The sequence below is a fragment of the Ipomoea nil genome, unplaced genomic scaffold, assembly GCF_001879475.1.
Source record: "Ipomoea nil cultivar Tokyo-kokei standard unplaced genomic scaffold, Asagao_1.1 scaffold1622, whole genome shotgun sequence".
In the NCBI taxonomy this organism is placed as follows: domain Eukaryota; kingdom Viridiplantae; phylum Streptophyta; class Magnoliopsida; order Solanales; family Convolvulaceae; genus Ipomoea; species Ipomoea nil.
This window is the reverse complement of record NW_017618050.1, coordinates 460,195-481,759: the sequence shown is the minus strand read 5'-3', so window position 1 is coordinate 481,759 and position 21,565 is coordinate 460,195. Positions and strand designations below refer to the sequence as shown.

The following is a 21,565-nucleotide window of genomic DNA, read 5'->3' as shown; positions in this document are numbered from 1 at the left end:
TATGTTTATTTTTTGAAAAAAATCAAAATTGAAGTCTAATGCTCTTGTATTTGACAAAATTTAAACTTTTTTTTGCTGATGGAGGATAAAAATGGTCATGCCACAATAATACTAGGATAAAAAGTTGATGTTTTGAAAAAAAAAAACTAAAAATGGATTGTCACATATAAATATATGACTAAAAATGAAATTAACTCTTTAATAAAAATATACGGAGTATATATTAAATTAGTCTAATTTTGTATTTTTCTTTTTTTAAAAAAATAAAGATAACTATTTTAAATTTTATTATGAGTTTTAACTGTTTATGTGTGAAAATATTTTGTATACATTTTTTTTTTGAAAAGCAAATCAACTCATATCTTAGATTAAAGAAATCAGAAAGTCAGGGTAAATTATATCATTCATTGCTACGAACATTTTTTTTTAATGTTACTGGCTCTATTACATTGTAGTATCTGTTCATATACTTTCTCAACCTACTGAAAAAAAAAAACAAAAAAAAAAACAAAAAAAAAAAAAAACAAACCAATAACACCTCCACTAAGGCTCAAACTCATAACCTTCCAAATAAAAATCCAATTCAGGTACCATTAGACCACATAGTCTTGATCTGTTATGAACATAATTAATCACACTATTATCTAAAGACTGAAGAAGAAGAAGAAAACAATCAGCCTGGTTGTATAAAATATCTATTTTTTTTGGTGGATGGTTGTATAAAATATCTATGATTGTTTTGAATATTTTATTATTGTGTAGTCATTATTCCAGTTATTGTATTTCTATATAAATGAAGGGTCAAGTGTACTATGGAGTACTTAAGGGTTAAATTTGTAAAGACTCATATATTTCATATATATGTAAATATATAAGAGACACCATTGAAGATATTAATAAAATTCTCTCCCTACTCTCTCCATTCTATCCTTGTGCAATCTCTCTTGTTGTTGCTTATAATTATCCCTTTCATAACAATGACTACTATTATGAACATTATTGTTTACCATATTTAATTTGTAAATGTTACATTATTGTTTACATTTGGGAGGAATACTTCGTCACTAGGACTAATAAATGTGGGAAATGGTCAATCCTTTTAATTTTACACTAGTCAAATTTAAATGCGAAGTACAAATTTATATCACAACAGTACAAAAAGTTAGGTGAATTAATTTATCTATTAAACTGGGGAAATAGTATATGTATTTTCATTATAATCTCAATTTTTACTCTCACACTTCCAATTTTGATGTAGACACATTTACATGGATCTACATGAAAAAAATAATCTATCAATGTTCGCCACATCATAGAATAAGATATGATAATACATATAGTAGAACTCATTAAATTGGGTGAATTCTATCATTTTATGCTTTTTAAAATTGTATTTAGAATGGTTTCGTTCATCCATTTATAATGATCAATGGCTTAAAATTAATGACAAAATAAAAAAATGCTTTGATATTTTTGTAACTAGTAGTTGTCTCGTGCGATGCACGGACTATTATTAATTTAATAAATTTATTAATTAAAATTTTGACATCCTCTAAATTAGCAAAGTAATGGTTGTGGAAACAGTAAAACGTACTTGAGTTCTTCAACTCATAATTAGTTTTATTAAAAATGTAATATTTAATATTTGTAAAAGCTTAATTATGTTATTATTATGTTGATTTTAAAGTTTATTGTTATTTCTATTATTATTTGAATTTAAATTTGAATTTGAAATAACTACTTTAATTATATAACTAACGTATTTAAATAAAATTTGTAAATAAAATAACATGCAATATTTGTCAAAAATCTTCACCAAAAACTTAATCATTTGAAAAAGATTATTTATGTAAAGAACTATGTTTAACTTCACCAATAAATTTGAACACAATAAACTTTTTCCCTACTTCATTTTGCTTTAATATATATAGAGATATAGAGATAGAGATAGAGATATAATAAATATAAATGCACATAATAACTTCAAAACAAATATGTATAAACACATCTACCCACACAATTAATGCATTCATACTTGCTAATCTTGTTTCTATCAAAATGCATTAACACTTTGGAGGGAGAATTTTGTGGATAGATTCTGCTTTATTATATATATAAAGAAGATAGAAAAGATAAAGCTTATAATAATGCACTTGAAAATGCTTGATAGTTTATCTATGGATAACTAATAATGTACACACGTGAGTGCACTATTATTGATTTTGAGTACACTATCAGTTATCCGTGAATGCAATATCAAGCATTTTCAAATGCACACTCGTAATTACATAAATGACAACACATTTTTCCTTAGTCATTTTCATAAATATTTCAAATTTTAAAAGTCCGTAGTATTTGTGAAAATGACATCGCTCCTATCTTACTTGCCTTCTTATCTATCAGATCTGGTAGATCGATGATTTGAATTTGTCCACAGGTTTTCCCTTGGCAATTCCAAACCGTCGATCTACAAGATCTAGGAAAGCAAGTAAACAAGGAACCTTTCATTATGTAAAGCATTTTTTTTCCTTAATTGGGCCGGCCCGATGCGAACATAGATTAATATGAGTATAGTATGACTAACGAGCCAGTCGTTATATCATGGACCGCGGTGCATAATCGATTATGCACCGTGCATCAAAACGGCGCCGTTTCTTTAAGTAAAGAAACGACGCGTTGTTAGTGTTAACTGAGTGACACTACAGTGTATCTAAACCGACACTGCCTCACGTATTGTTTTTGTATTATCAAATGAAACTGCAGTTATATTAAAAAGATACTGTAGTTGTGGTGAAATGAAACTGCAGTATATATAAAATGAAACTGAAATAACATTTTACATATTCGAGTGTATATTGTACAATGAAGCTGTAATTATATCGAAATGATCATGTAGTTGTGTTTTAATGAAACTATAGTGTATATAAAATAAAATTAAATAATATTTTCACATATTTGAATGTATAAATATTGAATGAAACTGTAGTTATATCGAAATGAAACTGTAGTTATATCAAAATGAAACTGTAGTTATATCAAAATGAAATTGTAGTTGTGTTGAACTGAAACTGCAGTGTATACAAAATGCAACTAAAGAACAGAGTTATTTTTTACGGAACGGTGTAGAACAGCGCAAAACGGATTCTGTTTCTCTTCATTAAATAAAACGATGTCGTTTTGATGCGCTGTGCATAATCGATTATGCACCACGGTGCACGATATAATTTGCCCTAACGAGCTCCTCCTACAATTAGAATCTGCTTGACAGAACACCTCTTGATCAGATAAAAATAAATAAAAGGAAAAAAAAAGTACATAACATTATACCCATATATAATAATAGAAGTTTGACCAAATAAGGGTCTGGGGCTCTGGGCCTATGCACCAACCATGACTAGAATTCCACAACAAGTTCAAAGGATAATTGAAAACTTCAATCAATACTCTTTCATTATGACAAAAAATGCCCCCATTTATATGCAGGATTGATGTAACTCTTTTATTATATTACACACTAAGGGCCTCAATTCATGCAATTGTGACATCATTGCTTTGAGATTTCGAAGGCTATCTTTAACTTATCTTCAAAATATAATACAATAAATTTAAAATTTATTATATATATATATATATATATATATATATATATAATTAAAAAGCCTAAAAGATGGCAAAGCATGCAAAAGTCACATTTGCAAGTCTTACAGGTCGTTCAAAAATTGAAAGACTTTCAATAGATGGAAAACAGCAATAATAAAAATAAATAAATAAATAAATAGTGTGGCTGCTCTACAATTCCCATCATAGCTTTCAATAATTATTTCATTAGTATTTATTTCGACTTGTAACTTAATTAATATGTTAGGGTACTACCTTAATGGGATGTTCATTATGATATAATTGTAATTTCATTCTCATCAAATTTTATGAAATTTAAAATTTCATTATTTGATTGGACGAATGGCAATTTTTATGGTTCATCAGAATTGAAATTCCACAACCTATGGATTTGGAATTTCACAGCAAATGGTAATTCTACCATTCTTATTCTTATTGTTGTTGTTATTATTAGTACATAAAGACATTTTATTCTTTGTTCACTTGTTTCCGTTCAATTTCCATTAATATGATTCATACATACCAAACAATGAAATTTGAATTTTCACATTATTTTTTTACACAAAATTTATTTCATTTCTTTTTAAATTCATTCATTCCAATCAAACGTCACATTGCAAGTAGAGCAGGGCAATGACATAGCCACATTGCAACCATGGGGTTCATTTTACCCCAACGAAAATTAGTACTATTTTAGTAGTTAAATATATAGAAAAAAAAAATTAGAATGTGACTTTTCTAAAATTTAAATATTGAATATAAATAATAAACAACAAAAGTGTAAATAGTATGGTATCATTGGTATGTGAGAAATATTATATATGACATAATAAGTATTTATTTTAGTTTCTTTAAGACAAATTATCTGTGCATCTTCCATTATCTAAGCCACCAATAATTTTCCTCAAAAAAAAAAACACCAATAATTATTACCGAGTATTATTTTGTCTTGATGTAATTCACTAATTTAAAATCATTAACTCAACGTGAATTAGAAATTTAAAAGCCTGACATGAGGCAAGCTTTGCGCGACATCTCACTAAATAATTCATAAAGAACAATGTTATAAACCTTTCTGTATTTTCTCTACCTTTCCATTTGAATACGACACTGGTCCTGTTTAATTAAATAATTAGTTTATCAGTCAATTTTGACTTATTTAACCATTATTAATTGTTTACCTTGATTAAAAATAATATAAGTATTTGGTTAATTTATCTGTTTATAATTTAAAAATTTAAAATGCTAAAATTTAAAAAGCTGCTTAAAACAACTTTTTCAATTAATTTTTTGAAAAAAAATTATACCAAACAGCTAACAACTAACAACTAATTTATCAAACAATTTTCTACAATCAACTAATGTTATCAACTAGTTATATCCTCTAAATAACCCAATTAGCTGATAGTCATCTACCAAATAGGACCATTATCTTATTAGTAGCTAAATTTAATTTTTAATTAGTGATAGAGTCAGTCAATTAATTGACACCCAATAAAAGAAAGTCTCGTCAAGAAATAAATGTTCGGAAGAGAAATATAAGAGGTGAAAAAGAACATTTTCCATTAATAAAACAACACTATGTGAATTTCCCAAAAAAAAAAAAAACAAAACAAAACACAACACTATGTGAAAGTTAATCCAACAAAACTTTGGCCCAATAAATCAAAGCCCACATCTCAAACACAACTAACAAAAGCCCATAGAAAAAGGCTCAACAAATTAGGCAATTTATATCGTGCATCAGGGCGCGCATTGCATTGTGCGCCCTGATACAAAACGACGTCGTTTTACATAACTGTATAAAAAAATATATCTAATTATATAAACAAATACACATAATTGTATAAACAAACACACATAATTGTATATAAAATATACATAATTGTATAAACAAATACACATAATGATATAAACAAATACACATAATCACGTTAACTCCCTTCTCCGACTCTCAAAATGACATCATTTTGGGAAGCGCGGAGCGCACATTATTACGCGCGTCATGGTGCGGGGTATAACAATGGAATAAATTAATCCAAAAACCTAAGCTTACAAGCCCAAAATTCACAAAAGCCCACAAGTTTTTTGTTCTTCTTTCAAATTATCGTTCTATACATGTATTTTACTCTACACACACCGAAGACAAATGCAATCTGAATTGTAATTTTTACAAATCATTTGTAAATCTCACAAATTTTAATAGAAATATAGTTATACGTTGTTGAAAAGAAAACAATTGCTATAATAAACATTGACCCATAATAATGCACTTAAAAGAGAAAAAAGTGCACTTAAATACACAAAAATGTGTACTCAAAGCATGGTTGCAGTAGGTGTTAGGCGCTAGTCGGGCGCCCGGACAGCGCCTAGGCGGCGCTAGATTTTAATGAAGTTTTTTTCAACATTTAATCAAATAACACATCCAAATAAATGAATTAATGATAATTCATAAGTCATAACATCAAAACAATAGTTTAAAAAAAAACATTAAAACAATATTAAATATTAAAAATACTCAAATACTTCAATCATCCAAATATTCAAAGTATCAAACTAGTTTACGAGTGTATATATGTCATATTATATATATGTATGCGCGCCCGCACACACACACACACACACACACATATATATAATAAAAAAATAGGCCGAGCCGATCGGGTTAACTCGACCGAAATGAACGAGTTAACTCGACTAACTTAGACACTAGGCGGCCAAATCGGCCGAGTTAGGCGCTAGGCGGCCGGTAACCTAGGCGGGCGCCTAGGGGGGAAATCGCCACGGTCTAGAGGGGCCTAGGCGGGCGCCTAGACTGATTTTTACAACCCTGACTCAAAGACCAATAGTGTGTACTCAAAGAGACAAAAATGTGCAATCAAAGGAGAAACTATGTAGAGAACTTCATGAACTTTAATCATTCACGAAATATTTATAATATATTGGTATCTTAGTCTAGATAAAATTAAATTTAAACACAAAATTATTGTTTAATTTAAAATGTTCTAACTTCAAAGCTGGATTGAAGTTAGAAATTTTGTGTTTTAGGGAGTTGAACTTGGATGATTTCAATAATAATAAAAATTGAGGGTGGAAGGAAGAATTGATTTGAAATAGAACTAAACATTTTTCATAAAGTTTAAATTTGAATATATCTAATTAATTAATTCCAAACTTTGAACTGTGAATTTCAAATTGGAAGTGAATTATACTAAGGTCATCCACATCTAGGAATAATGTACAATTTCCAAAAAAAAAAGAGTCATGTTGCCGAAGAGAGAAGCAAAAGAGAGAGAGTTGAGGTTTATCAGTAAAGAAGGGAGATATTAGCAGAAATGTGGAACCCACAGTAAAAATAGACAACTCGTAACAGTCTTGCGTAACTATCACAAAGTGTGCCCAGTGGGCGCATTGACATTTTTTTAAATCAATTTTATTTTGTTTTTTATTTTTTTAAATATTTTTCCTCTTCCCTCCTCTATTATATTTCTTAATCACACTTACAAAAACTTCTAAAAAATCACAAAATATCTCCACTATTATGAATAATTTAATGACATAAATAGATAAATATGTGAAATAAAAATTTATATCTAATAAACAATGGTGATTAAAGATAAAAGACACCCAGACAATTTTTTATGTTTAAACAAAAAAAAAATTCCCGTTAACCGTTTGGGCATGTGTTTATATGAGGAATAGAGGGTGGTTTTGTAATTTAACGAACCTTAGTAGCTGACTAGCTGTAATAACACGAAATAAAAAAGAAAAACGAAAGAGACGAACCCTAATATTCTCTCTCTCTCCCTCGATAACGTCATTCACTCCCATTTCTCAAACTCTCACATACGACGTTGCTTGCTCAAATTCTTGTGGATGATGACCCTTCTTGCTTCAAGATCGTAGATAAAAAGCTCTGAAATCGACTCTATATGAAGGTATTCATGCACAATTTTTTGATTTTTCTTCCAGCAGAGTTGACTAAATTTTGTGGAGATGATCTCGGGGTGTGTCAATTTCTGGAGCTGATTTCATCTTTCGTTATTCAATAGTTCAATTCTGTATTAAGTGCCGGCGGAAGTTGTTTATGGAGATTTGAAATCTGAGGGTTGTGTTAGTAACTGATGAAGCAGATAAATCCTGGAGATTTGAGTGTATTATTGTATCGCAAGTGTTTAAAGATTCGCTCAACTTTTGGGTTAGTGAGATTTGAGGATAATTGTGTTGTGCATTCAAACTCAACCTACATGCTCTGCCGTTCTTGAATCATGTCTGATAGGAACGGATGCGATGAGAAACATAACTCCCAATGGATTGAATTGCTTTGATGGTTTGATTTTATGGCATATATATAAGTGGTTTTAGAAGCCTTTTTGAATGGTTGGAAATTTGACTAGTCTTTTCATAAAACTGTAATTAATATGTGAAATTAATATCGCTTTTCTACAGAAATGAATTCCTACAGTCTATTAGACTTTTAATTTCCAGTTCGTTGCAGTTACCAATGTTTTTTTTTTTTTTTTTTTTTTTAATACCTATGATTGATTATAATTTTCTTAGAAGTTAGAAATAATATTCTGTAATGATGTTGCACCAATTACAGCTATATGAAATGTTATCTGTTACATAACACTGATTGACTATACGGGTAACAAATTTGCTACCATATGTAATGTGAACTAAATACAGCCAGATGAAATGTGATGCCACTGGCATCCATTAGGACCATTATTGGCACCAATTGTCTCAAAAAAACACTATTATTTCATTTATTGTTTCTGGTTTGGATCTTAGCATGACCTGTTATGTATTGATCTGTTATATATTTATATGTGGTTTGTTATGTCTGTGGAGTATATAAATTATATTTTTTGGATAATTAATAGGAGTGTTTCTATAGGGATTTGTGCAATGCACCGTGTAGCGAGTGTAGGCAACACATCCAACTCAAGTAGGCCTCGCAAGGAGAAGAGGTTGACGTATGTGTTGAATGATGCAGATGATACCAAGGTATTCTATAAGTTCATTTTGAGCTGTGATTCTAACTCCTCATTTTTGTTTGTTTGTTTGGTGGTTTGGAAGCCTTTGTTTTGTCAAAAAAGTTGTCTGTAAGAATCTTGGCCCAAAGTTAACAAGTGCAAATGTTAGCACCATTGAACAATGAAGGAAAATATCCTCATATATGATCTGAATTGATTGATTCCTTCTACTTCTCATCAACAAAGGCCTTCATTTCTATAAAAAAAAATCTCTAGCAGAGAGGAACACTGAATTATATTGAGGAAACCTTTGCAATCATTCAAAAAAGTGAGAAGAATATGTGAGAAGAACTACCTAAAAGTGGCAAAAATGTAGAGTGGGGTTAGAGGAGTTATGCAGTTTTTAAAGTCTTCAAGTCATTCTTGTGGTGGGAGAAGAAAAATGACAAACAAGTACAGGTGCATTTAAATAGAACTGAAAACTTTCCAATTTTGAAATCACTTGTTAATAGGAAAAACTTGCTTAAAGAAAAGGCTTAGACTGGTGCTTCTTCGTTCTTGCTGCTGACACCTATCCTTAATGATTCCTTAATGTATAGGATAGTATACAAAAAAGAAATTCTCGTATAGGATCTTGAGAAACATACTCCTGCATATATATCCAGAGGACTGACTTTTCAGCAATATAATAAATGAAGTTGATGTAGAAAATGAAAGAGGAAAGGCATGCACAACTTCTTTATGAATGTTGTGCTATCATTGCAGTTCATTTTAAGTTGAGTTCCGCTAGTTTATTTTTTTCCCCTCACTTGACCAAAAACTCTCTGATGAGAAAGTTTTTGTATGTTTTGCATCTTCACATGTACTTGGATGTTGGTATCCTATACATGGTACCCGATCCAATTCCTTTCTATTGTTGTTAACCTAGGCATGGCTTGATAGTATTAACTTGAAGCTGATGCTTGTTGGAATTAGTGTTAGGGTATATAAGCTTGATTCCTTGAAGCCTGCCATAAAAAAACAGCATTGCTTTTTTTTTTTTTCCTCCTTCTTCTTCTTTGTCTACAATTTTTACGTTGCATTATGCTGAAGTTCTAAAGTTGTCACTGAAAACTAGTTTGATGTGGAAAAATGAAATGCAAGTTAGCCAAATGGGTTTTGAACCTTGTTTATTTTATTCTCTGATTTTAATGAATCTTCATATGTTGTTGAGTATAAGTGACTCCATTATGCTGCCAGATAAGTGCAAACTTTATCGTTATTCATTCTGGTTTTATGTAGCATTGTGCTGGTGTGAATTGCTTGGCTGTATCGAAGTCATCTGTGCCTGATGGATGTGACTACCTATTTACTGGTAGCCGTGATGGCACATTAAAAAGATGGGCATTGGCTGAAGATGGTGCCACTTGCTCTGCGACGTTTGAGTCCCATGTTGATTGGGTATTGCCCTTTTTTATTTACTGTTAAATTTATTACCTTGCATTTGTATGTGTTTTGTTAAACTTTGTCAAATCTGATGTTACTTATATGTTTTCACAAACTTGGCTATACCTTTAGTGAATAGAGATTAATACATTTCATTTGCTTTTATCAAAGTGTTATTTAAACTTAAATATCACCCGCTAATGGTCCTGATTGGTGGTGAAAAGTAATTTTGAACCAACAAATCAACATATCACAATATATAGATTCATTTGGAAGCTTGCACCTGTAGTTATTTAATTTTCTTTTCATTGCTTGCTGGTGATGAGAATAAGCGATTTAGTCATGTGAAACTATGAAACTTTTTTTTTTTTTTTCTTCATTATTTCTATACATTCTTGCAGATATTTCTGTTAAGTCAGTCTTCTTTTCACCCCTTTATCCCCGGCTTCTTTTTCTATTTTAAGTGTTTTTTGAATTCATATATATATATATATATATATATATATATATATATATATATATATTTTGCATTTTATATTTTTGGTTCACTAATTGTGCAGGTAAATGATGCTGTTCTAACAAGTGGTAACACATTAGTGTCATGTTCCTCCGACACTACAGTCAAGGTATATTCCTCCCTTATAAAATTATCTGCTTTCCCCTACTCCCACCTTCTCTATAAAATTCTTATGTGGTAATGTGGTATTTGGTTCATGGAATGAAACTAAAGGGAATCCAAATAGGGTTCCAGAAGGAAATCAAGGAATAGGATGGAATGTATACTATTCCATTATTTGGTTTACAGAAAACAGTACAAAAGGGTTTATATTTCAGTGTTTGGTTGGTTGAAGGAATGAAAAAGGAATAAACAGTCAAATGGTAAAATACCCATATCTAGAATTTTGTGTGTGTGTGTTTAGTTATGTGTATATGTACAAAAGGTGCATTTTTGACATTATGAAAATTGAGTTATTCTAGAAATGTCAGGAAAAGTTAATACCAAGGCCCCTTTGAATGGTTATTTTCTTTGCAAAGGGAATAACTAATTCTGCTGAATAGAAAACGAACCAAATGGAGAAATAGGTTTATTCCGTAGAATGATATTCTATTCCTGAACTATTTCATGAACCATGGATTATCTATATCTCATCAGTTCTATTTATGTTTTCAATTTTACTGGATGTTTAGGTGTGGAATAGCTTATCTGATGGGGTTTGTGCTAGGACACTTCGTCAGCATTCTGACTATGTCACATGCCTTGCTGCAGCTGAAGCAAATGTAAATTCAAATCAGGAAGTCTTTCTTTGATAGTTAACTATGGTCTATGATTAATTGATTATTGCATTTAGATATTTAGTTGCTTCAGTCTAAACTTACACATCAATCTCGAGGCAAATTGTGAATTTAATTACCATCAATTTCTGACCCCCCTTACGTAATCATCAATGATAGAACAATATCTTTGCATCTGCTGGCCTTGGTGGAGAGGTTTTCGTATGGGATCTTGAAGCTGCACTTGCTCCTGTCTCTAAGTCAAGTGATGGGACTGAAGATGAATGTTCTAATGGTGTCAATGGCACAGCAAATTCATTGCCAGTTACAAGTCTTCGACCTATTAGCTCAAGCAACAATATTTCCTTGCATCCTACTCAGTCCCAAGTATATGCTCCTACTGCTGCAAAAGGACACAAGGAATCAGTTTATGCATTGGGAATGAATGAAAGTGGGACCCTACTTGTTTCTGGTGGAACTGAGAAGGTATATTCTGGTAGGCTAGCTAATTCTAGTTTCTGAAGCGGTTGCTCATTGTAATCTTTCAAGTTTTCGCTCCTCTATACCAGAGTAGCAGTTGAAAGATATATTTCTTCTCTTTCTTATACATTTCCTTGCATGATTACTTAATACTTTTGGAATTCTAAGATCTTTTAAAGTTTGGGCTCCTCTATTCCAGAGCTGCAGTTGAATAATGCCTCCTTTTTTGCTTTATTCATTGTTTGGTGGTTAATAAATTTGTAATTCTCTGTGTCACAATATTTTGGTTTCTCATAGGTTATACGTGTTTGGGATCCAAGAACTGGCTCAAAGACTATGAAACTTAGAGGGCATACAGATAACATTCGAGCACTGCTACTGGATTCTACTGGCAGGTTTGTTGGACATTGACTTTTGGTTGTCTATGTATCTATGATCTGGCGGTATCAAATTATGCTTGCACTATAATATCGTAAATTGTGTTGGAAGGAAAATTTGTAGATGCTAGAGTACAATAATACAGTTATTTAGTTGGCTCATTCATGGCTAAGTCCCCATCTCCACCCACTCTCAAAAAAGAGAATGAAAAAGGGAATTCTTGTAGACTTCAGCTAATTTAGGATTTAACTTTTTTTTTAGTTGAACATGTAATTTTTTTTTTTATGAATGGAGGTGATAGGAATTTACTTGATGTATCACAATGTTGAAACATTTTCTTTGTTCCAATAGTCTAAGATGTGTATTAAGGAGTCAGAAGTGCTACTTGAAGGTGCTTAGCTCTTTTTAACATTTTTAAAAAAAAATATTAAAAGCAGTTTGTCATTGCATTGGGAACACGGTACTTTTTAGCTTAGGTAATCAAAAGCATGCCACTAGTAGTTGCTAAAATTATTTGATGTATTCTTTTTGGTTGTCAATGTCTTTCATGCTTGACTATTCTAGTGTCTCTGAGTGATAAACTTTTATCTACAACCAATTTCAGGTTCTGCCTATCAGGATCCTCTGACTCCATGATCAGGTAACTCATCACTAATTAACATAATAACAAAAAGGGACTCAAAACATATTTCTTGGTTGAATTTTTATTTCTGTATTCTGTGAAATAAAGTGCAGTTTTCTCTTTCCATTCTGCATTATGTGGCTGGGAAAGAGTGATTTCCAGTGGAGTCCGAGTTAATTTTATTTATGTGGTCATAATGGTTTCTTGTTGTCTTTAAACAAAAAAAAAGGGAGAATAATATACAGTTTTGTGTTGTTTTCTTGAATTTTTGTATATCTGTGTAACTGTGTTATTCAACTATGGTTTGCAATTTTTATTTTATTTTTTCAAATTTACATTGTACCTTTTTGTTAAAAATTATTAATCAGATTATTGAAATTATAGATAAAGTATTCTACATTTTACATGTTTGGTAAAGACTTACGGGTATGGATTGTTCAATATATTTTTGCTTATTAAACTAATTCATCAGTGACTTGGAGTAGATTATGGATTATTCACAATCCACATCATAATTAGTCATAAACTTCAGCAAAGAGTAAGAGATATGTTTGTCTATACTTACCATAAATAGATCTTTTTTAATTTGTTCATAAAGTCTCTTGTGATTTTGGATGCTTTCCTTGATTAGTTGCAGTAACTACACTTGCCTCAAATGAGTTTTGAGTTTTGACCCATCACATAGCCAGTAAAGTAGGAAGTTGGCAAGTGATTGAAGAAATTTCCATTTCTCAACTGCCTGGATTTGACTGTTTAGTCTATTCTTGTGGATTTCGTAATAGTTTGAGAAAGTGACATCAATTATACCTCACCCTCATCTGTTTGTCTTATCCAATCACATAGTTGACTTGAAATGTTTCAATTCTGTAGGCTATGGGATCTTGGCCAACAGCGATGTGTACACTCCTATGCTGTGCATACAGATTCTGTTTGGGCACTTGCTAGCACTCCATCATTTAGTCATGTCTACAGTGGTGGAAGAGACCTCTCTGTATGTGGAATTGTGGCTTAACCACAGTACATCACATTTTTATCTTTTTCCTAGATCCTACCCTTTTTCTGTCCATCTCCTTTGACTGCACTTTGTTCTTGCAGTTATACTTGACAGACCTGGCAACAAGAGAGAGTGTACTACTATGTACAAAGGAACACCCAATTGTGCAATTGGCATTGCATGATGATGGAATATGGGTAGCAACAACTGATTCTTCTGTACATAGATGGCCGGCAGAAGTGCAGAATCCCCTGAAAGTTTTCCAAAGAGGAGGTTCATTCTTGGCTGGAAATTTGTCATTTTCTAGAGCAAGGATTTCATTAGAGGGATCAACACCTGTAAGTCAAATTTCTTCTTCTTAAGTTTCTTGGCTGACTATGGCTGCTAATTGCTCAGAAGTCAGACTTCATGTGCTTGTGCTGTTGTGCATTTATGAGGTTTCAAATTTGCTTCTAGATTTTAGAAAGGGGTTGGTATATATATAAATTGATCTTCAGGGACTTGTATTATCTTTTGTCAACAGAGCACACCATAAATTATTTTGGCATCATTTGTTCTTCTGAACAACTTTGTTTCATTTTTACCTTTCTAAATAAAATTAAATAATTGTTGAATACGTTATTTAACGAAAGATATGGGAAATCGCTCCTTTCCTCTCTCTCTCTTTTTTTTTTTTTTTTTTTTGGGTGCCTTTGGTGTGCTAAAAAGGGCGGGGAAGAAAAGAAAAGAAACAAAGAGAAGGGACTAAAATTGTACAAATAGATTGGACTATGCTTGCTTTAACCTTTTATCTTTTTATTCATTTGTTTACTTTTTTGGGCTTAAATACAACACCTGAACCATCTTTAGGATTTTTCAGATCTGGCATGATATGTAACATGCTTTGCTAGCATGTGTTCCACTATCTTCTCATTTTTTTTGGATTTTAAGCACTAAATGGCTACAAGTGTTCTACTGTTTGTAGATCTTTTCTCTTCTATGTTATAATCAACTTGTTTTATTATGTCTCTTTTCATTGGTGGGGAAACTCAATTTGATGAGCAGATATGTTCCATATAAATCATTATCAAATTACTCGTGTTTATCTTTCTATTGCCATGGGTTCTCCTCATCCCTTCATCCATCATCCCTGTAGGCTCTCTCCTACTCTGGGGTATGAGGTATAATCTTTGTTTGAGAGTACGAAAATGACTGTTAAGCAATCATGCAGGTGCCTGTTTATAGAGAACCATCCTTTAGCATTCCTGGGACTCCAGGAATAGTTAAACATGAGATCCTAAACAACAGAAGGCATGTCCTTACTAAGGTAATAAAGAGCACACTTAGTAGTTAGTATTAACTTCCTACATTTGGTCATTAGTCCTCGCTGTTCAATTTCTATGAGGCTTAGCGTTGTGACACTAAATTCGGTTGTGTTATCTGATACTGGACTGTGCCTTTCCAAGGATACTGCTGGTGCAGTGAAATTGTGGGAGATTACAAGAGGCTCTGTGATTGAAAACTATGGTGAGGTTAGTATTAAATGATTTGGACTCCCTTCAGAAAGCAATCTGACAGTTATTCTGTGTTTTCTCCTCATCTGGGGAATCTCCGGGGCCTTATTTATTTATTTCAATCCTGTTTTAAAAAAATCTTTTCTCTAACTTGTGATTTCTATCTCCTGACTATTAGGTCTCATTTGAGAAGAAGAAAGAAGAACTTTTTGAGATGGTAGGAACTGATATTCTAATTGTAGTAATTTCCCAGCTTTCTTCTTGATTTTCCTTTAACCTTTGTTTGCTTCTTCAGGTAAGCATACCTGCATGGTTTACTGTGGATACAAGGCTTGGAAACTTGTCTGTACATTTGGATACACCCCAATGCTTCTCTGCTGAGATGTATTCTGTGGACCTTAACATTGCTGGGAAGCCTGAGGATGACAAGGTATTTACTGTGAATTTCTGTGCTTCAGTTCTTGATTAATAGTACCTATATAACCATTGTGATAATTTTTGTTTATTTTCCATATGATACTTCCAAGGAAAATCTGCCTAGCAAGAAATTGTACTAATAACTTGGATTAGGGTATAAAATTTGAGATATATAATAAAGTCTTTTGAGATGAGGTTACATAAGTATTATTGAAATAATTGTAAAATAACCATAGAATTAAAACAAAAACATACCCAAATCAAGAAAGTATTGGTAACTAAACTTCTAATGCAAGTATGGCTCAGATAAAGACTATTGCAATTGTCCTCAATTCAACAAGTTATTACTAATCACAGTTTTTGCATCTTTGGGCATTCTATTGGTTGGCAAACTTTTAAAGTGGTGTGTTTTATTGCTGATGGTTTTCAGTAAAACAGCTTGCTATGTTTCTGTTTAAATTGGTTTGCGTAATAAATAGAACTGATTCATAATCTCCTGAATTATGTAATAGATTAATTTGGCACGAGAAACCCTTAAAGGTCTTTTGGCTCATTGGTTAACCAAAAGAAGGCAGAGATTTGGATCCCAGGTGTCAGGAAATGGGGAGGTCCCACCTGGAAAGGACATCTCTTCTAGGAATTTAGCTGTATCAAGAGTTGAGGTAGATAGTAATGCAGATAACGATTCTGCTGTATATCCACCATTTGAGTTTTCAGCAGTTTCCCCTCCATCTATCATTACGGAGGGCTCTCAAGGTGGGCCATGGAGAAAGAAAATTACAGACTTAGATGGAACGGAAGATGAGAAGGATTTCCCCTGGTGGGTTCTGGACTGCGTGTTGAATAATCGGCTTCCTCCAAGGGAAAATACCAAGTATGTTTTGTTTCTAATTGTCTTTGTAACTTACTTTCAGATTTCTTTGATTTCCATGTTGCAAGGACACTAGAAAGTAAGGAGTTAGACAGTTAGTTTCCACTATGGCAATGCATTTTAAAGATTTAGTAACCTATCAAATACTTTTTTTCTTACTACTGGAAATCTGATTGCTTTCCTTTGTTGTTATCTGCATTATGTACATACAAATTTAGCAATGTTTTTGAAACTGAACACTGAAAAATGTTTTTGTTATCTCTTAATTTCTCCCAGTCAAATGTTTGTTAAATTGACCAATTTGAGAAATTAGTTGACGAATGATTCTATTTTGGTATCAGCATGAATACACAGCAGTTCATTTTTCATCTTGTGGTTCTCATTTTGAGAATTTATTTCTCCTAATTTTATTTTTTTATTTTCTGCAGATGCAGCTTTTATTTGCATCCATGTGAAGGTTCTACTGTTCAGATACTTACTCAAGGAAAATTGAGCGCTCCTCGTATCTTGAGAATACATAAAGTAAGAGCTTCTACTCAATGCACTTTAATTTGTATGAATCAAAATTTAGCTCAGAAAATTGTTGAATAATACGAATTTTGATAATCACAATGGAATGCATTGAATGGAGAGTAAGGATATGGTTGGTATAATTTGGAGGAACAGGTGATTACTTAAAAGGGATTTTGCCAACCTAAAAGATGGAGATGAGACACCTATATCATTCATGTGGTTCTGTCCTTTCTATTACACACCCATTGGACATCTCATATACATTAAGATACATTTGAAGAACATTAAGGGGAACCTCAGTATTTTTCATAATTCATATATAGGGTCAACATTTTCTATTTATGTTCAAATTGAGCATTTAATTCATGAGATTCACATTTTGTACCTAATTCTTGTCAATTTTTAATTGCATAGACCTCCCTTATTTTAGAGAGAAATTCTTATTAATTTATGGGAGAACATTAATTTTAAATAAAATTGTCTCAAAGTAGATAATAGACGCGCAACATTTTTTTTAATCTTAGATTTAATGTGTTGCACTTTTTTTCCCTTCTCTTTAAAGGTTATCAACTATGTCATTGAAAAGATGGTTCTTGATAAGCCGCCATTGGATAGTTTGAATTCAGACGGGACTTTTGCTCCTGGGGGACCTGCCTTAGGTGTTGGAGAATTTCGGTCTGGCCTTAAACCTTGGCAAAAGCTTAAGCCTTCTATTGAGGTCTTGTGCAATAGCCAGGCAAGTTTATGCAACCTTTGATTGAGATACCGTACCATTGAGCAAAGTTACATCCCAAAATTTTAATTAATTTTATTCATCAATTCATAGATTTAGATGTCGTTTCAGGCATGGAACAGTAATATTATTCCTCAATTCATAAACTCAGTTGCATCTTTCATGCATGGAACCAAAGCTAGTTGAAATCTTAGAATATTGTCAAGTAATTTAAAGGACTTAAATGAGAACACGTTTACATAATGTAAACATGTTAAGTTAATATAGCTTCTATTCTTACTGTTTTATAATATGATGCTACTGACTGAACGGGCTTGCTTTTATACTATCATCTACCTTAGGGAATGAATGACATTTATGTTGTATTTCTAGGTCATTCAAGAATGTAATGTTGTTTATGTGCAGAGTTCTTTCTTCATCTTCTCTGTTTATTTGTTTTTATGTTTTAATATTATTATTATTATGTTCTCAATGAGCTGTTTAGAGATGGCTGGACAATCCCTTTCTTTCCTAATAAAACATACTTGTCCTTTCTTAGGTATTATCTCCTGATATGAGCTTAGCCACAGTTCGGGCTTATATATGGAAGAAACCTGAAGACCTTGTTCTCAACTATCGGCTGACACCAGTCAGGTGACCTAGCCTAGAGGTATTTGAATGTCGGGTAGCATTTTCTTTTTATTATTCTATTTTCTTGATGTATTATATATATTATTCACTAATGTTTGGTCGTGTGTTTGTTTTTAATCAACTTCCCTCTATTGTGTAGGGCCAAGGAGGGGTAGTTTTAATGATATGATGTAACATAGTTGAGGCAGGATTCGGGAATTCTACTAGCAGGTTCAAATCCGTGAAAATTGCATCCTGTAGAAATGGGAACCATATATTTGCTTTGATTGGCAATATATTTTTACATGCAGTTCCCTTGATATGAATAATTGGATATTAGAACATTAGTTTCTGTTTTTTGGAGGTGCGGTGATGCCATTACAAGATTATTCTACTAGTAGTTTTATAAGCCCGGGCTTGGTTTTGGTGGTGGAAAGAATTTGTGTTTTAAGGATGGAGGAAATTTTCAACGATTCAAGCTTGTTGTTGGTGATGTAGATTTGTGCATGAAAAAGAGAGAGAAAGAGAGGGGCTGGAGGAGGGGAAGGGTGGGTGGGTGGGTATATTTGTGTTGCAAGGACCACACTGTACTGAAGTTTGTTTAATTTCTCCTCTTCCAAATAAAAACATTTTCCCCTTTCATTGCCACACTAGTTCATCATATGTATCTTATATTTTTATTATTTTTTAAAGATACAGGAAAAAAAAAGTTGTGCTGTAAATTCTATTTATAATCATAGCCTTTATTTATTTTAATGTTTGTTATTTAAAAAAATCTATAAATTATATATTATCTATGACATTTTGTACAATTTCATTCAACAAATTTGGTAATGAGAGTTGTAACGTAAGTAAATGCATTCATCTAACCATGTAAGTAAATGCGTAATATGTGTGTGTGCGCGTGTGTATATATATATATATATATATATATATATATATATATATATATATTGGAAAGTACAAAGATGTGAAGCAATAATTGAAAAGATTAAATTCAATACAAAAGACTAAATTTAATACATGATTTTAAATTTTTTTTTTTGACACCTACTGTGTTTAAAAATGTGCATGGGTAGAAATAACAATGTGCACTCAAAAGGAAAAATTGTGTGCTTTAGAAGAAATAACAATGTGCACTTGAAGAAATAAAAATGTACACTGGAAGAAGGAAAAAATTGCAATAGAAAGTAGAACAATGTGCACTCAAAGAAAAAAATTGTGTGTTTTAGAAGAGTCAATCACTCCTTTCATGGTGGGAGACAATAATTCATTCTCCCTAATTGGGGGTTACACTAATTTATCTGCAACCCCATTCTATTACTCTACTAGTTACAACAGGTTCATGCTTTTCGGTTGTGGCAACGCTCTCCTCACTTCTACTTTTTCGCATGGTCAACGTATACTAGGCGGTTGCACGTCATTGTGTGATGGCAAAACCACGCAACTTCAACAACCTTGCAATGACATAAACTATTGCTAAGCTCATTTACACAGCGATGATGATGTAAAACTGAGCATCTAATAATAATAATGTCAGCAACTATGCCTTCATTGTTAATAATGATTGGTTCCCTAATAGCTCACCGGGTAGCTGGCAAGAAGATGTAGTTGTTACGGTCATGTGGGGGTGGAGCATCCTACACGACTACTTGCAATTGTCTCTATCCTCCTCATACACCTGCCTTTATGGAGATAAAGGAACTGCATTTCGAAAGTGGGGATGTTACTGCATAAATTCGAAAGAAGGGAATCCTTATTTGAAAATGGATGTCAAGGTATGCTACATACATACTAATTAATTTATATATTCTCTATCTGATCTATCTCTATCTATAAATGTTTAATTTGTTGGCCTAACTTGGGCATGCGTGCATGCATTTAATTTCTTTTACTTCTCTTCTCATGCAAGGGATGATGGTAAGCTCACTATCAAGCAACTATCAACTATTATTGGTAAGTAATTTAAGAGTATATATATAAATTATATATAATAAACATAATGCATTACTATACGCTTAGCTTTCATTCATGTCAATTTAAATCATCCTCTCCTCCCTCCTCACTCGCAGGTGTTAGTTCTAGTTTTGAATTTTTGCTGTTATTATCTGCTTGCTTTTTCGTCTATAATACCATCAAGAAAATAAAGATAAAAAGAATGAGGCAGAAGTTCTTCAAACGTGGGTTAATTTCACATATTTCCAAACGAGGAGGTGAAGGGTGGGTGGGTATATTTGTGTTGCAAGGACCACACTGTACTGAAGTTTGTTTAATTTCTCCTCTTCCAAATAAAAATATTTTCCCCCTTTCATTGCCAGACTAGTTCATCATATGTATCTTATATTTTTTTTTTTTTTTTAAAGATACAGGAAAAAAAGTTGTGCTGTAAATTCTATTTAGGAATAAGGTTCAAATTGGCCACTGAACGTAACCTGAAAATGCAATTAGACCACTGAACGAAAAAAAAGTGCAATTAGGCCATTAAACACTCAAAAAATGTGCAATTAGGTCACTGAACTCTCCAAACGTATGCAATTTTACCGGATAGCAGGTTACCATCAATTTTAGCAGGTTACCTGCTTATGTGGCAGCTTAGTTGGCATTTTTAATAATTTTTAAATAATTTTTAATAATTAATTTTAATAATAAATTTTATAAAAAATTGGAAAAAATTAAATAAAAAATAAAATAAAGTCGTTTTTATTTTTTAATTTTTTTTTAATAAAAAGTTATTATTAAAATTTATTAAAAATGCCAACTCAGCTGCCACGTAAGCAGATAACCTGTTAAAATTGAGGGTAACCTGCTATCAGGTGAAATTGCACATTTTTGGAGTGTTCAGTGGCCTAATCGCACTTTTTTTTCGTTCAGTGGCCTAATTGCACTTTCAGGTTACGTTCAGTGGCCAATTTGAACTTTATTCCTTCTATTTATAATCATAGCCTTTATTTATTTCAAGTGATTTACTTTAATGTTTGTTATTTAAAAAAATCTATCTATATATTATATATTCTCTACGACATTTTGTACAATTTCATCTTATTATAATCTTTAAAATCTCAACAAATTTGGTAATGAGAGTTGTAACGTAAGTAAATTTACTCATCTCACCATAATGTGTGTGTATATGTATAGGCTTAGGATTAGGTGTAAAGGAGTTT

The 21,565-nt window shown here is 32.0% G+C and overlaps 1 protein-coding gene across 7 annotated transcripts in view; it reads left to right on the top strand.

Annotated features, from left to right (window-relative positions):
- Positions 1 to 7,386: 7,386 nt before the first annotated feature.
- LOC109191411 (WD repeat-containing protein 48) overlaps positions 7,387 to 21,565 on the top strand; it is a 36,396-nt gene continuing 22,217 nt past the window's right edge. Inside the window, exons 1-20 of one of the 7 annotated variants that reach the window (XR_002055913.1) lie at positions 7,387 to 7,556; positions 8,519 to 8,628; positions 9,879 to 10,037; positions 10,583 to 10,648; positions 11,211 to 11,300; positions 11,475 to 11,780; positions 12,072 to 12,169; positions 12,757 to 12,792; positions 13,645 to 13,765; positions 13,870 to 14,106; positions 14,979 to 15,074; positions 15,214 to 15,279; positions 15,440 to 15,478; positions 15,557 to 15,691; positions 16,191 to 16,552; positions 16,978 to 17,071; positions 17,625 to 17,798; positions 18,334 to 18,469; positions 18,565 to 18,956; positions 20,624 to 20,803. Coding sequence is in view for 4 of the 7 variants with exons in the window: in XM_019342060.1 (XP_019197605.1) it covers positions 8,530 to 8,628; positions 9,879 to 10,037; positions 10,583 to 10,648; positions 11,211 to 11,300; positions 11,475 to 11,780; positions 12,072 to 12,169; positions 12,757 to 12,792; positions 13,645 to 13,765; positions 13,870 to 14,106; positions 14,979 to 15,074; positions 15,214 to 15,279; positions 15,440 to 15,478; positions 15,557 to 15,691; positions 16,191 to 16,552; positions 16,978 to 17,071; positions 17,625 to 17,798; positions 18,334 to 18,432 (2,277 nt within the window). In the remaining 3 variants the exon portion in view is untranslated. Of the gene's footprint in view, positions 7,557 to 8,518; positions 8,629 to 9,878; positions 10,038 to 10,582; positions 10,649 to 11,210; positions 11,301 to 11,474; positions 11,781 to 12,071; positions 12,170 to 12,756; positions 12,793 to 13,644; positions 13,766 to 13,869; positions 14,107 to 14,978; positions 15,075 to 15,213; positions 15,280 to 15,439; positions 15,479 to 15,556; positions 15,692 to 16,190; positions 16,553 to 16,977; positions 17,072 to 17,624; positions 17,799 to 18,333; positions 18,473 to 18,564; positions 19,161 to 20,623; positions 20,804 to 21,565 lie in introns of those variants that run through there. The other 6 variants (XR_002055915.1, XR_002055914.1, XM_019342060.1 and 3 more) reach the window with 6 other exon arrangements.